At 33.6% G+C, this 15,963-nt stretch overlaps 2 protein-coding genes across 2 annotated transcripts in view; one reads left to right on the top strand and one right to left on the bottom strand.

Annotated features, from left to right (window-relative positions):
• On the bottom strand, window positions 1-12,393 carry LOC133200382 (pre-mRNA-processing factor 17-like). The gene is made up of 14 exons (XM_061336191.1): window positions 12,136-12,393; window positions 10,514-10,600; window positions 10,085-10,214; window positions 9,841-9,927; window positions 9,158-9,300; window positions 6,969-7,065; window positions 6,387-6,601; window positions 4,992-5,139; window positions 4,071-4,186; window positions 3,680-3,813; window positions 3,479-3,555; window positions 3,031-3,131; window positions 2,866-2,909; window positions 1-179 (listed from the first exon to the last, which is right to left on the bottom strand). The coding sequence occupies exons 1-14, from the start codon at window positions 12,295-12,297 to the stop codon at window positions 2-4; spliced, it is 1,719 nt and encodes a 572-aa protein (XP_061192175.1). The 5' UTR covers window positions 12,298-12,393; the 3' UTR covers window position 1.
• Window positions 12,354-15,963, top strand: part of LOC133200383 (actin-binding protein WASF2-like) — a 20,809-nt gene continuing 17,199 nt past the window's right edge. The window contains exon 1 of the mRNA XM_061336193.1: window positions 12,354-12,474. The gene's annotated coding sequence lies outside the window, so the exon portion shown is untranslated. The remainder of the gene's footprint in view (window positions 12,475-15,963) is intronic.

Here is a 15,963-nt window from a genome sequence, read left to right on the forward strand (position 1 = left end):
TTCAGTCCCAGTACTTGATGACACCATCCCAGCCACATGTGGCCACCTTAGATGTTTCATGAGGATGCCACAACACACCGATACACACATCATCGTGTGCTTTAAATTTATTGTACAGTTTTGTTGTCTTCCAGTCCCAGATATATAATTTACCATCAGCATCTCCAGAGATTAGGTAGCTGTTGGGAAAAACAATGGTAAGTTTAGCTAACAATATCAATTTTCAGTTAAAATTCATAAAAATATAAATATTCCTTTATTTAACATATGACCTCTGGTTTCATTTATATACACATGCTTTAAGGTATGTCACTCGTGAAATTTGTTATATCAAGGATTTTTTGAGAAGTATATTTTGGATAAGTACTCATATAGTATGACTCAAAATCGCAGAGAAAACAGGGGGTCAGTGTGCATCTTACTGAGCTACGGTACAATTAAGTTGACCTTTTTGCACTTAAATTTTAACTCTTTGGTTAATCACTTTAACCTTTATCATATTTTATCAGATGTAACCATGGCGATAAATATAATCTTATTTTATGTAAAATAGTTTGAATAATATTTATCATTGAACAAATCTTGCAAATTAATGTGCATACATTATTGTGTGACCTTTTTGCACTAAAAAAGTAACATATTTGGGTATTAAAAATCTAAATAGGCAATAAAATATTTTCTTGTATCAAACTTTTTACGACTTCAGTGCTGATCAGTCACAAGTATCGAGTAGTTTAAAATAATGAAAGAAAAAGTTGGGGTCAGTGATGTAAAGGACAAGTGCACTTAAGCAATGCTTAATGGGCCCTTTTCAGTGCCATATTGCTTTAGAATATATTACCAAATTGTTCTCATTTGGTAATAGTTAATTAAGAAATGAATTTAATTTTTTAAGATTCATGAGGACATGAACTACGACGCTTCACGCCGGCATATTTCATGAAGTGTGTAAGCGCTTCATGATAAATATGCCGGCGTGAAGCGTTGTAGTTCATGTACCTCATGAATTTTCAAAAATTAAATTCATTTCTTATATTTACATTATTTTTCTGATGAGTTGCCACAATTTAACTGCCATTTTTAAAGCAAAACAGTTTGCACTATAGTTTTGACGTCAAGTACGATTTTATGACATAACAATAGAGATATTCATGGTCATCCATGGTAGTTCATGAGAAAATGAACAGTATTCTAGTTTGCAAAGAATCTTAAGGAAAATATTTGGAAATGTATACATACACAAGTGAACATTTCTAATTACAATCACGTTAAAACATCACCTAAATCAGCATGGATTTGAAACAAATGAAGTTCTTTAAAATGCCTGTAGAACTCCAAATCCGGAAAAGTCGTACCGAACCTATTTTGATTTTCGTTTATCTAAATCAAGGGGAGGAGGCATTCAAATCGAACACTTGAACAATTTGATGGTGGATCATTGACAGGCGCATTTGCCGAAAGTTACTTCATGCGCTATTTTACCTGAGAAAAAAATAGAATGAAGTTGTATAGATGCCTGTATCCATAGTGATCAAACTAAGAAATTTGCATGCTTGCATTTGAAATAATACAATAAGTATTGACATTAGTTCCTTTAAATTTTAAAATAAAAAAAAGTGTATTTAGGTGGCTTTCGATACCAGTACCATTGTCTTGCATGAATTTTAAAATGTTTGACGCTTTTATTTATGATGACATTTTAACGACACTAAACTCTCCTAACCCTCCTGTGTCCCTAAAACCAAATACATACAAACTTCTCTATGCGGCACGACTTCGATATGATACAAAACGTGGCTATCTTTTACAGTGAGCATCTTTGAGGAATGTTTACGTGGGTAGAACTACCGGTATTTTAAACAATTTATTCCACGGGTGGGTTCAACATAGGTCATACAGGTAAATAGCTCTCGCTTGCTATAGGAAAAACATTGACCTTTTCATACATTTTTAATATTTTAAGTACAAGCCTAATCTTGTACAAATTTCCTACTTTCACACAAGTTTTATAATGTATATAATGCGTTTTTTGTCAATCACACAAGTTTGTACAAAGTTAGGCTGATAGTAAACAAAAGCTTTGAAATGAATGACAGTCCTCGATTTACTATAGAAAATCATGAATGCTAGCTGACCACTACCACATTGTATGGCTTTACTCTTTGCATATTCATGAATTTCAGTGATAAAATTTACTGAATCTTATGGTTTAGATATCAATCAATGATCTGAGATGGAAAATTATGCTTAATTTGATACTTCATTTTTTTTTCACATTTTACCGGGGCCCATAAGTGCACTCGTTCTTTTGAAATATTTGTAAAATATGCGATTTTCAGGCAAAAAAACAGTGTAAATTTTATCTTGACTTCTTTCATATATCTTCATTTCTCAGCAAAGTTTGTTGAGGGAAGGTGTAAAATTTGTTATAAAAATAGAAATTGAGACACATATTTAATATTCCCAGCATATCATAACGGAAAATATTCTCTGAGTAAAAGTATGTGAGTCTAAAGTTCCAAGATATTAAATTTAATAAATGTGCAGATTTGCAGAATTTTCTGCTAAATATCCTTCCACCACAAGAAATAGTCCCCCATAAATCTTGCTTCTTTATGAATTTTTGAGCATTTTTATCATTGAATGTTGAACAATTTATATTGTTTCATTTAAGTATGTTATGAAAATTTAATTTTGATAAATAGTTTTGAAGTAAGAGGTTCTGCCTGAACTTTTCTAAAAAGCTGACGAGTGACATACCTTAAAAAGTGGCAAAAACTATATAAACATACATGTTTGTCATTACTTATTCCAGAATAAATAAATGCATGTGACTGTTAATGATAGGGAAAATATGCATCCTACCTCATATCAGGGGAAAAATCCACTCCACATGCATAACCTGCCACCTGAAATATTTGATATGAATATAAAGAAAAGCAACCAAGAGTACGCCTTATTAAATCCATGCAATGGGAGACAACTCTCCGACACATTTGTACTGCAATGTCTGATCTGTTGGGTACATACCATGTGACCTGTAAATGTCTTCTTCCTCATGTATTTAAATCTGTTTAGAACGTTGAAGATTATGATCTTGTTGTCCATGGACTGACAAGCCAACCATTTACCTACAAAATAACACCTTTACTGGTTAATGATGATAAAATTCTTTTGAAAATTTCAGATTTTTATAACTTGATTTAAGTAAATCCTTCCATATATGAGCTATTAATTATTACATTACTTTCATATATGTATGTATGACACTTCACATTCCTTTTCAGGAACTAGAACACAATATTCCAATTACAGCTGTGGAAATTGATTTCCCCTACCCTTTAGAAATGTTGCATGTTTAGACAGTAAATAGGTTCAAAATACTTGAATTTTAATATGTAATACAGATTTAGATCTGCAGTGTCATTTAAGATATCAATACTACTTTCACTTTTTTCCTATGCCTTATTATACTTACCATTCCTTGAAAGTTGCACAGCCGGACAGGAATGCATACTAGGATCAGCAATGTATTTAAAGTCCACAGGAACATCCCTAAAAACAGTATCTCTTATTAATAAAATTCACAAAAATGTAAGTAATAATTCTTACAATTGTTGGTGTACAATTTCATAAAAAATAATTTAAGGGTTCATAAATTCTGCAAAAGACTATATACCATTCCCAAACTCGTAGACTCTTGTCGTCTGATGTGGACACAAATCTCCTGTTTTGATCTACAAATGTAATTGTGTTGACAGCTCCTAAATGTCTGTCATACTCCTGTACAATCTCCCCAGACCTAATGTCCCACTGTAAAAGAAGTATAACAGGATTTTTACCAAACTTTATACATCATAAATTTCAGATATAATTTTCAAATGAACGAACAATTTAAAATCTATTCAAGAACCAAACTTAAAAATCTTTTACTCCTCTTAAAAATTACAAAATCCTTAATTGATAATTTAATTGAAAACACTTTCCCAACTTGCTCTTGTAAAAATATGTATGAAATTTCAAAGACATGATTATTTTTTTTTTCTTCTGCATAAAAGCTAGATACTTACACAGACAATTTTCTTGTCTGAAGTTCCTGCAACAAATAAATGTTGTTTGTCTTCCTCTGGGTGGTATTTAACACAGTAGGGCACTTTTCGACTAGTAAAGCGAGACTTGCATTCACCTACAAAGATAAACATAGTACTAATGATCCATACTAATAAGTTACATAGCATTGTTGCCACATTAAGAAACCATCATAAATTCAGTTTTTACCCAAAGGAGACAATAATGGACAGCAATAGTCAACAATGTTGCAAGTGTTGCTAGATTTATGTCCCTTGTGTAATATCTAAACTCTGGGGCAGAAATTGAAAATCCTTAGTTATTATGAAAAAACGAATATGTCGTTGGCTTAATCTGATCACAAAGACAAGGAGACAACTCTAATATTCTTTCCATTTGAAATAAACATGTCTGGATATATTGCACTTGCAACGATTAAGGAAGAAACACTTCCATTTGTTCTGTTGTCATAAATTTAAAAAAAAATTCTTTGTCCAGATTTTAAAAACATGTCAATATTTCTTCTTGAAACTTATATGTGATGACCTTTAAGGTATGAGTCAACTATATTTCTTTAATTTTTACAGAAGTACTGACATTTTGCCCCAATAATGATAACAACCTAGCTTGCCTTCAGAACACGAGATTGTAATCATATTGGCAAACTACATTCCAAGATGCATGTACGTGTATAGAACTCTGGGAAAAAATCATGTATTGCTTGGAATAACACATGCACTGCAATTGACAGAAAGTTAAAAGATTGGAGGCAAAAGAAACATTTCAATTTATGAGGAACAATGTGTGTCCAATGTACATAATACACAGTGGATTATGACAAACTAAATCAAAGATACAGGTTTTTTTTCACAAAGTGTAGGTGGAAGGGGGTTTAAACAAGGGTAAGTTATTTTGATCCTCACCTGTTTCTGTATCCCACAGTTTGATGTACCTGTCATAACCACAACTGAGGAACTCCTTCCCTGAGTTATTGAAAGTGATGTCCCTAACTGCCTGTTTGTGTCCACTGTAGGTACGTATGCACCGCCTCTCATTGTAAACCTCCCAGATCTAAAACAAATTCACATAGTTAATATATATTTTTTAATAACGATCATTTTGAATATAAATTCTAAATTCATTTCTTCAAAATGCATGTACCAGCAATAAATCATTAAAGAAGAAAAAAGATTTATGTTGATTTTCAGCTTTTGGAACTTGTAAAATTTACCTATTTTTGTGTCAAGTTTTATTTGAAAAATAATGTGATTATTTATTCCCAACAAATACAAAAATTAAAAATTTGACTTGAAAATGGAAAATTTGAAATTCAAATAAAAACAAGAGGCCCAGGGGCCACATCACTCACCTTAGCACTATGGCTAGGAAAAAGCAGAAAAGGAGTTCAGTCTTGAAAGGTTGAAAAGTTTAAATAAAAAAAGTGGTTCGGGAGAGGGGGGGGGGGGGGGGGGGGTCATGATTTGAACAAATTTGAATCTACACTACCTGAGGATGCTTCCATGTAAATATGACTAATCATGGCTTTCCTGTTCTTGAGAAGAAGATTTTTAAAGATTTTTCCTATATATTCCTATGTAAAACTTTGATCGCCCATTGTGGCCCCACCCGACCCCGGGGGGTCATGATTTGAACAAACTTGAATCTACACTATCTGAGGATGCTATCATATAAATATGACCAATCATGGCTTTGCTGTTCTTGAGAAGAAGATTTTTAAAGATTATTCCTATATATTCCTATGTAAAACTTTGATCGCCCATTGTGGCCCCACCCGACCCCCATGGGTCATGATTTGAACAAACTTGAATCTACACTACCTGAGGATGCTTCCACATAAGTTTCATATTTTCAAGCACAGTGGTTCTTGAGAAGAAGATTTTCTTATGATGCCATTAATTTTTCACAAATTCTTAATTATCTCCCCTTGGAAGAAGGCGTGTCCCTTCATTTGAACAAATTTGAATCCCCTTTACCCAAGGATACTCTGTGGCAAGTTTGGTTGAAATTGGCTCAGTGGTTCTTGAGAAGAAGATGAAAATGTGAAAAGTTTACAACAACAACGACGACGACAGACAACGGACAAATTTTGATCAGAAAAGCTCACTTGAGCCTTTGGCTCAGGTGAGCTAATTATAGAATGGGCTCACATTTGTGTATGATGTTTTAAACAAACTTTCTCAAAACCAAGTGACATCAGCAGAACACCTTTTTAAAATTATGAGCAAAAGTTAGTTTTTGAAACACTCTTGCCTGTTACACAGAGAGTGTTTATTTCAGACACAGACACAATACACTACCTTAATTTTGCAGTCCATACTACAAGATAACAATAAATGTGCCGATAAAGGAAACCATCGAATGGCAGAAACCCCCTTGGTGTGCCCCGTCCAGGTGTGGATTTGTTTTTTGGGCAGGAAGCACTTTTCAGGTGGATCCTCTGACTTAAGGTTGACCCCGACATCCTGGGGAATGTGTAAGAATGATCTCCCTTGGTAGTCGTAGGCATCTTTAACTGAAATTCATTAACAGCAATATCTTAATTTCTGGTACCTATAAATATCTACATGTACTGACCAGAATATATTAGGTCCACATATGAAACACATTTTCAAACTCTGTTAACATGGAAATTTATGAATAGCATGTTATCAACATTATGAATTCACAGGAAAAGTACTGATTGCAGTGGTCATTTCTGTTAACTTAACATAGTCCACTAAATGAAACAAAACAAAACTACTGTCAACACATTCCTACATGAAAATAAACTGACTGGAACAACATTTCATGCACTTTCATTTTTACAATATCAAACAAAATATATTGGGCTTCATGTACACAGTAAGGTATTCTATATTCATAATAAAAAATATTCTTACTGTGAAGAGTGGTCTTTTCATCACCAATCTTTTCTTCTGTCTGTTTTGTTGTTTTGCTTCTTTTAGCCAGAATTTCATCGAGTTCTTTTTTCTCTTCCTAAGAATCAATAACACACAAAATTGAACTAATAGCACCAAAAAGCGCAGCATCCCCTCCCAAACAGCAATAAATATCTAAATGAATTAATACTTCTATTATGCACAAACTCATGCACCCACTTCTTTGTTGCGAGGCGGTAATATATGTTAAAATCTAACTAGAACTGTCCAAAAGGGACAAATACCCCCCGCAGGGTTTTCCAGAGAAGGTACCTAATCACTAATGTTTTCTAGTTGTGAGAGGTGTTCACAATTTGCTTAAACATTTAGAGTGAAAATTTAATTACTCATTATATTTTTTTAATGAATGAAACTAAGATGCAGCCTAATAAAACATCAATGCTAGTAATTACAGTGTTTTTTAATTACATTGAAAAAATAGTTTGCAACTATCTGTCATCTTTGTGAGACATGACACTCTGCAAATTGATTGTTGAAAAAAAAAATCATAATTGATTATACAAAATCAAGTTGATCTTAATACCTTTATATCTTATAAATAAAAGGCTGGTTCCAGTAACTATGTATTTTGACAGACATAAATTACAATTAAGAGACTTAGACAACAGAGATCTTGATTTCTTTCTGCCCAATTCCCAGGAGATATAGATAAGACCTGCTTGATCAGAGATGCCCTAACAGCTTCCCACACTGAACTCATTAATTAATCTTTAACTGGATGTATGTCCACTCATTACTCCAAAGGGACAAATGGATTTACACTATCTGCTGTGTAATGTAAAAACTGTTTTTAATATTATGTGATTTTTTTTAGTTCTGATAAGTAGCTTTAAGCTTTAGTTCACATTTTTGTACAGATGTTCTCTCAAACCTTAGACATGAACCCGAAGTGACTAAGTCAATAAATATGAAAAAAAAAACACCTGTAAAATGCAGAAAAATTATCAAATAATGTTGAAAATACCAGGTGCACATCTTCATACGGTAAATAATAAGTGTACAAATTTTCATACAAAACTATGCAATAGTCTCTGGGAACAGATCCGAGTTATTAGAGTGAAAATTTAATTACTCATTAAATTTTTTTTTTAATGAATGAAATTAAGGTGCAGCCTAATAAAACATCAATACTAATAATTACAGTGTTTTTAATTACATTGAAAAAATAGTTTGCAGCTATCTGTCATCTTTGTGAGACATGACACTCTGCAAATTGATTGTTGAAAAAAAAATATCATAATTAATTAAACAAAGTCAAACTGATCTAAATACCTTTATATCAAACTCATTTTAAAAATAAAAGGCTGGTTTCAGTAACTATGTATTTTGACAGACATAAATTACAATTAAGAGACTTAGACAACAGAGATCTTTATTTCTTTCTGCCAATTCCCAGGAGATATAGATAAGACCTGCTTGATCAGAGATGCCCTAACAGCTTCCCACACTGAACTCATTAATTAATCTTTAACTGGATGTATGTCCACTCATTACTCCAAAGGGACAAATGGATTTACACTATCTGCTGTGTAATGTAAAAACTGTTTTTAATACTTTGTGATTTTTTTTTTAGTTCTAATGAGTAGTTTTAAGCTTTAGTTCACATTTTTGTACAGATGTTCCAGATTCTATGTCTCAAACCATAGACATGAACCCGAAATGACTAAGTCAATAAAATGAAAAAAAAAAACACCTGTAAAATGCAGAAAAATTATCAAATAATGTTGAAAATACCAGGTGCACATCTTCATATGGTAAATAATAAGTGTACAAATTTTCATACAAATCTATGCAATAGTCTCTGGGAACAGATCCAGACAAAGCCACATAACAAAAATGAAAAAAACACCTGTAAAATGCCAAAAAATTATCCAATCATGGTGAAAATACCAGGTGCACACCTTCATATGGCGAAGAATAAGTGTACAAATTTTCAGACAAATCCTTGCAACACTTTCCAAGAAATGGTCCGGACAAAATCTCGTCTACAGACAGACGGACAGACAGACAGACGGACAGACAGACGGACAAGCTGATTCCAATATACCCCCCCTAAACTTCGTTTGCGGGGGGTATAACAATAAATTTCAGAATCTTTATAATTATAGAGATGTTGTAGAATATCTTACCTCATTTGGTTTCATGACAGTTTTTTCATCAACAAATTTGCCCCAGGGTCCCAAATATCCTTCAACATTGCCCGGGTCATCATTACGTAATCTCTTTCTTTTATCCTCGGGTCTTTTCTTTGTTGATTCAAAAACTGTTTTTCCTGATGGTAAAAATTTACATTTAAAAACTTTAATATTGATTAGATAATTACGACTGTCCCATCAATTTCTGTTTCATATGAATCTGTTACCTAGTGTATGCACCTACATGTGTTACAAACATCTTAACAGAAATCTTGCCCAATTGGTCAGTCAAGAACAAACTGGACGGGCATTAAAAATACTTGGGAACAAGATTTTTCCTTTATATTTCAAGATAAATTTTTACCCCTAATATGGCCACAGACCTAGACCCATAGAACATAATTTGTATTTACACTATATAAAACTTATGAGAAAGCTTTCACATAAGTTTTGTCTTTCCAGCTCAGTGGTTCATCAAATGACACCATATTTTCAAAATTTCTTAATTATCTCCCTTTGTTAGAGTGAATGGCTCTTCATCTAAAGAATACTTGTCAATGAATTTCTTGGTTAAAATTGGCCCAGTGGCCAAGAACAATATGATATTCATGAAAATAAAGCATTGCTAAATCATTTCTTTGGATATAAAGTACTTCTTACTACTATAGGTTGCTCACCTTTATTTTCGTCTTTAGCAGTGACATCACCAATCATTACCGGTTCAGCTACAACACTGTTTCCTTCTGAGGGATCCACAGCATATCCTAAGCAAAAAAAACAAAAAAAAAAAACAACATCATTCTGGTATCTTATAGCCTCAGTACATATAGTTTCTACTATGTGATGATTGATCATAACATGTAATGATGTTTGCAACCAATAACAGGCATAAATAAGATTCAGTCAATGCTATGTGCATACCATAACTATGAAATGTCCTTCTCTGGTTCTCAAATTCAAAGTTACTGACATGAGCAGGTTCTGCAAACCCAGCCAGGGTGTTCCTGGTGGCCAGCATCTGTCGGGTTTTGAATGGATTTGCAGGTCCAACCTATTGAAACAAGGACAAATAAATTAAATAGATACTACAAAGGTCAAATGACTCAAATCTAAGATTTCTATATTACCATTTACTCAATCAAATCTTCTTAAGAAGTTGCATCTTCAAAATGTCCCACAATTACATCTGATTGTGTTTGAATACACTTTTGTGTGTATTTATTCATAACATACTTAATTTCTTCCACATTAGATATGGATTGGAAACTTTATTTAGAACATTTGTCTAGGAGATTCTTAGAATATCAAATAAAATGATAAACAGAGATTGAGTCAGTGGCTGGCTTTTACCTTTGGAGCATAAAGTTCCTCATATTTAGGATTATATGTGACTTCTTTTACAGAACTTCCAATATGTCTTTTCTGTTCAATGTCTTCCTGAAAGGAAAATAAGAAAGTCTTCATTAATGGTCACAAATCTGTTTCAAGTCTTGCATACAAAAAACATAAGCATTACATGGCAGTCTGGAAAAAGGTACATTGGTTGGGCACAGCTTTCAATTATAGAGCTAAAACAATCACTCAAAATCAGAATCTGTCAGTGAGTATTTGCAACGTGTATTATCCCGGTATATTTTTGCTGAAAGACTTCTGATTAACAACTTAAAACTAATAAAGAAATGAAAAGTTTTATCACACCATATTCAAGATTTTTTCCCACTTTCAATGCCTTATCTTTTTATTTGGCATGCAGTAACTTCATTTTTCTCTGTAACTTTTGACATTTCCTGAAGGACTTAGATTCAAAGTTTGAAACCAAATACATGTATCAATTTTCAATTTAATTCAAAATATAAAATATATCAAAGTAGCTAATGAGTGTTATCCTTTTTTAATGTTACTGAAGTGTGTCGTTTTTGAAAAGCTTACTACAAACAGTCTTCATTCATGCATTCACTGTCTTCACTGAGTGGAAATTAACCCTTTGCCTCCTAGTGAAATGCGTCAATACAGATAAGCATTTAACTTTAATATGTTAGAAAGCCAATATAATGCCTTTTCAATGTAGAATGTTTTCAGATTGTTTAAAAGTAAAGCATACAAGGAGGTCTAAACAGTGACATCATAGAATTAAAAAAAAAGAAAAGAATTTTCAACAGCAAATTTTTGATCTACAAAACTTTCAAGCAGAGTTTCCTCAGTTCCAAGAATAGCACATCATGATTCTTTGTGAACATTCATAATGACAGAAAACACAAAAATCAACTGTTACAAAGATTTAAATTTTACAGAGAATTTCATATAGGGAAATAACTGCAGCTTCTACTCTGTAATTCTGACTAACTCATGAAAAATATTTGAAGGTGTTCTTCCTGATAACTTGATCTCTTTACAGTCAGGATAATGCAACTAATACATGATTTACTTAGCTCATTTATTCATTCTTAGATCCGGTTAATTAAACCATTCTTAGAAACAGTCAAATTTTAACGTGAGGAAAATTTAAACGACACTTCATAAATGTACTATCAATCTCGGGTATATATGTTTTAAATAGTTCTTTTTAAGTTTACAAAATTTTCAAAAGCTCATCCTGTAAGTTCAAACAACAATTTTTTTATGAAACTACAAGGCATATATATGAAACTACAGCCAAAACTGTAGGCATGCAAAATTTTGATTTCCACACTAATGATTACACTTATGCCAACCTAACTGAACTCATCCACAGTGTCCAGATCTAGACAGATCTTTTGACATACGTGTATCTCTAATTCACCATTTACAAAAATAAAACATCCAAATAAAAAAAAAATGTCAAAAGTCAATCTGATGGAACAGTGAATATATTCTGAATATTCAATTCATTTGTAACAGTCGGTGTTTTGAAATGCAAGAACATGATGAATGGTTGTAATCTTTATATCTTAATTTTCTTTTTAACCGAGGAAATTCGAAAAACACATTGGCACCTTTGTCGCAATAGCCGGGGCAGCATTTAAAGCCAATGTGGTTATGGACTTTTTATCTGGATCGATTGGTTTAAGATGAGCTGTGAAATCTTCTGTTGAATCTGTTTTTTCATCTTCTGCGTCACTAGAATCGCTGTTGTTATATTCCTGAAGAGACAGCATTTTTACGTTTGATAGACATCCATTTCAAATCTCGCATTTTCTGACTTCCGCTTTGTAGTCTCGTCAGAAGAACGCGAACTCTCGAGACATCGCCATTTTCTGTTGACTTCCCGTAAAGATGTTAGACTGATATTTACATCCTTGTAATGGCTTGACAACATCTAAGCGTGGACACAGGTAATTCACAATTGAAAGTTGAGGGTTTGTAGTCTTTGCAGACAAATATTCGCGTTGTATTTCTATTTTGCCTTTTGAAAAATTTACCAAAAATGTCTGGGTGTGCCCTATGATCATGAATAAGGGACTCAGATTGTCATTATCTATCTCTGACATCCATATTATGCATGCTGTCGTTGCAAAGAAGAAACGGGATGTTTATTACATACAAGTATGATTGTGTTCTGATTCATTTAGATAGGCGGCTGTCAGTTAAGAATGTCCACTGGGGCCACTTAAACAGATAAATTAAAGGTTACTAGATCACTTGGGTATTGTAGTAAAATTATGGGATTTTACTAATAATGTCGCCTACCATAGTATAAGGTGACGACGGAAGCACACGGGTCTACATGTTGGGTAAACACGGGTACATACAACATACAACAACAAAGGTAACAAACGTGGTGAACAGGTATGACTGGCAGGACTCGACTGACTTGGGAAGCGTGCCAGCACGGGTGGGTGGCTATGAGGTCAGGGTGAAAGGTCATAGGAGATATATTTACATATGCATTTTCACTACATTCCTCCCCGTTTTATTTAATAAAGCTAGGGGCAAGTGCTGTAATTTACTCAGAGGAATGCAAACCCAAAATATATGATGATTATTCAATATGACATGGAAAACGTATGAACTAATTCATGTATCCACATGAACTTGGCCGGAATTACTTCTAGCGCCTTAGTTCTGCAGGATAAACATGTATGTATGTGGCAAGATTGTATATGGTTTGATTTGCGAATCATGATAATCAACTTGTATCTTCCACATTGGATCTATAATGATCATGTTTTAGTCATACGCATTCCATATTATCTATTTTGAATCTAGTGGGTTTAAACATTAATCAAAAAGAATACTATTGACCTATGACCTAACATTGACCTACTTCCATGAAAGTCCTGAAACCGAATGATGTTATGACACATGGTTTAGTCTAGTGAGATTCAGTTGTACTAAGGTTAATATGTATGATCACTTAATCATGTATACAACTGATTTGCCTAATTAAATTGTGCAGGAGTGCAGTCTATGTTAGAACCTTACAACAGATATATAAATAATAGGAAATTAATTTACTGAACTGTTGTGATGTATACTGATAATAACATTATATTTTAATTATTATACTTTGATGTGTGTCGTCACCTTAACTACGATGCATATACTGTATAACTATACTAACTTTAACTAACTTACAAAAATGTATTATCTTTTTTCCTAGCCTAAGTACTAAATTAACTGAAGAATGTATATATCCTATATTCCTAACTAGAAATAACATAACTTTGAAATTTAACAACTAGAAACATATTTACAAAACACGTTCCGCATCAATACCGTCACTTTCTAAGATTAGTAAGCCAGGTATGACACAGAAAATGTAGTCTTAGTCTAAGTAATAACTAGGAAATATAACTATATACAAAACGTGTAAAGCAATCCGCCCCAATACTGTCACTGAAAGAGGTCAGTCAAGTATCTTAACGGAAAGCACAAGACTATTTACATAGAGCAAAACATGTTCCGCATCAATACCGTCACTTTCTAAGATTAGTAAGCCAGGTATGACACGGAAAATATACTTGGTTTAACTAATAACTACATAACTACAACATATACTATATACAAAATGTGTAAAGCAATCCGCCCCAATACTGTCACTGAAAGAGGTCAGCCAAGTATCTTAATGGAAAGCACAAGACTATTTACATACAGCAATCCGCACCATACCGTCACTGAGAATGGTCAGCCGGATATCTAACGGAAAGCATGGACTATATACATAAGGCAATCCGCAATGATATACCGTCACTGAAAAATATCAGCCAGGTTATATCCAACGGAAAGCTTAGGTTGCATGTTTACACCAGTCCTGGTTTAAGTATTCCTGGCCATCCTTAGGAACTGGGTCAAAGACATGCAACAGAGTAGATCACTGCAAAATTATGACTTATACTGCCTGAATATGCTTCACCCAGATTTGAACTACATATATACACATGTACTAATTAAAGCCTAAGTATTCTTTAATAATGAGTTTTACTACATGACTAAAATACAGTACTTGTAATCAACATCTAATTTACTTTGTATGGGCAATACTTATATTGCTCACTGTTTAACTGAGGTGCACAGCTAATAACTTCTTACATAGTAATTACTATTCTTATGTTGCTAATTCATCCTACCGGCGACGCCAATGTAGTAAAATTATGGGATTTTACTAATAATGTCGCCTACCTTAGTATAAGGTGACGACGGAAGCACACGGGTCTACATGTTGGGTAAACACGGGTACATACAACATACAACAACAAAGGTAACAAACGTGGTGAACAGGTATGACTGGCAGGACTCGACTGACTTGGGAAGCGTGCCGGCACGGGTGGGTGGCTATGAGGTCAGGGTGAAAGGTCATAGGAGATATATTTACATATGCATTTTCACTACAGTATTAATCAGGGGACACTGGTTCAAATTGTGTACTAGTCCATTGTAATTTCTCCTTTCCTGATATGTTGACGGTGCGGCCGATAGGGTGAGCACAGATGCCTAATCAATTTTAACTGTTTTAACCTAGAATAGCCTCTTCAAACTGTACGAGACATTTGGAGCTTATAGACTGTGTCATCACGTGACATCGTTCCTATGTTAGTTTCATTACCAAAACATCTGAAAGTGCAAATTTTAAGAAAGAATGTTTAATTTACTAATTTACCTGCAATATCAATTAAATCAAGGTGAGTTTCATTATTTGGTGAACTCTTGCTGTTATCGCGAGAATGTAGTAAGCAGCTAGATGCATTGCGGGTCCAGACTCCAGAGGTTATACTGGCACTTACTGCCGAAAAAAATTTGTTTGGATCAATGTGCACATTCCGAATTTTCTCTTCACCCAGGCGTTTCTTTAAGAGCTCACAGTGATGAGCAGTGCTTTGGATTGCTCACTATCAATGCTGGAAAGGTACCTTTCCCTTTCTAAAAATATGTCCAAAATTCCCCTTTTATAGTTATAAAAACTTCCTGATTAATGTATGTAACATTTAATTTAATTTCTGATAATTTTAGAAATAACTCCCAGTTAAGCTCTCAGGAGGCAGATCTGAAAATTTTCAGAGAGGCATGCACCTCTACTCCCTCACTCCCTCCATTCACACCTCCATTGCTAAATGTCTTGCAGCCGTACTCATTTTCCCCCTTTAAAAGAGGGAAAATAAGAAGGGTTGCAAGAATATATATGAAAACATAGTCAAATAAAGTAGCTTGATAAATCCCTGTGCCTTTTCAAACTGCACGAGAGTCTAGACTGTGACGTCACATGTCGTCCTATGTTAGTTGCATTCCCATAAAGTCTCAAGGTGCAATTTTTTAACAAAGAATGTTTAACATACTATCTCTTTGCAAAATCCATTAAAGAAATGTTTAATCATGGTGAGTTTATT

Source organism: Saccostrea echinata, unplaced genomic scaffold, assembly GCF_033153115.1.
Source record: "Saccostrea echinata isolate AGI-Se365-2 ecotype Australia unplaced genomic scaffold, CSIRO_AGI_Sech_v1 ptg000039l, whole genome shotgun sequence".
Lineage (NCBI taxonomy): Eukaryota > Metazoa > Mollusca > Bivalvia > Ostreida > Ostreidae > Saccostrea > Saccostrea echinata.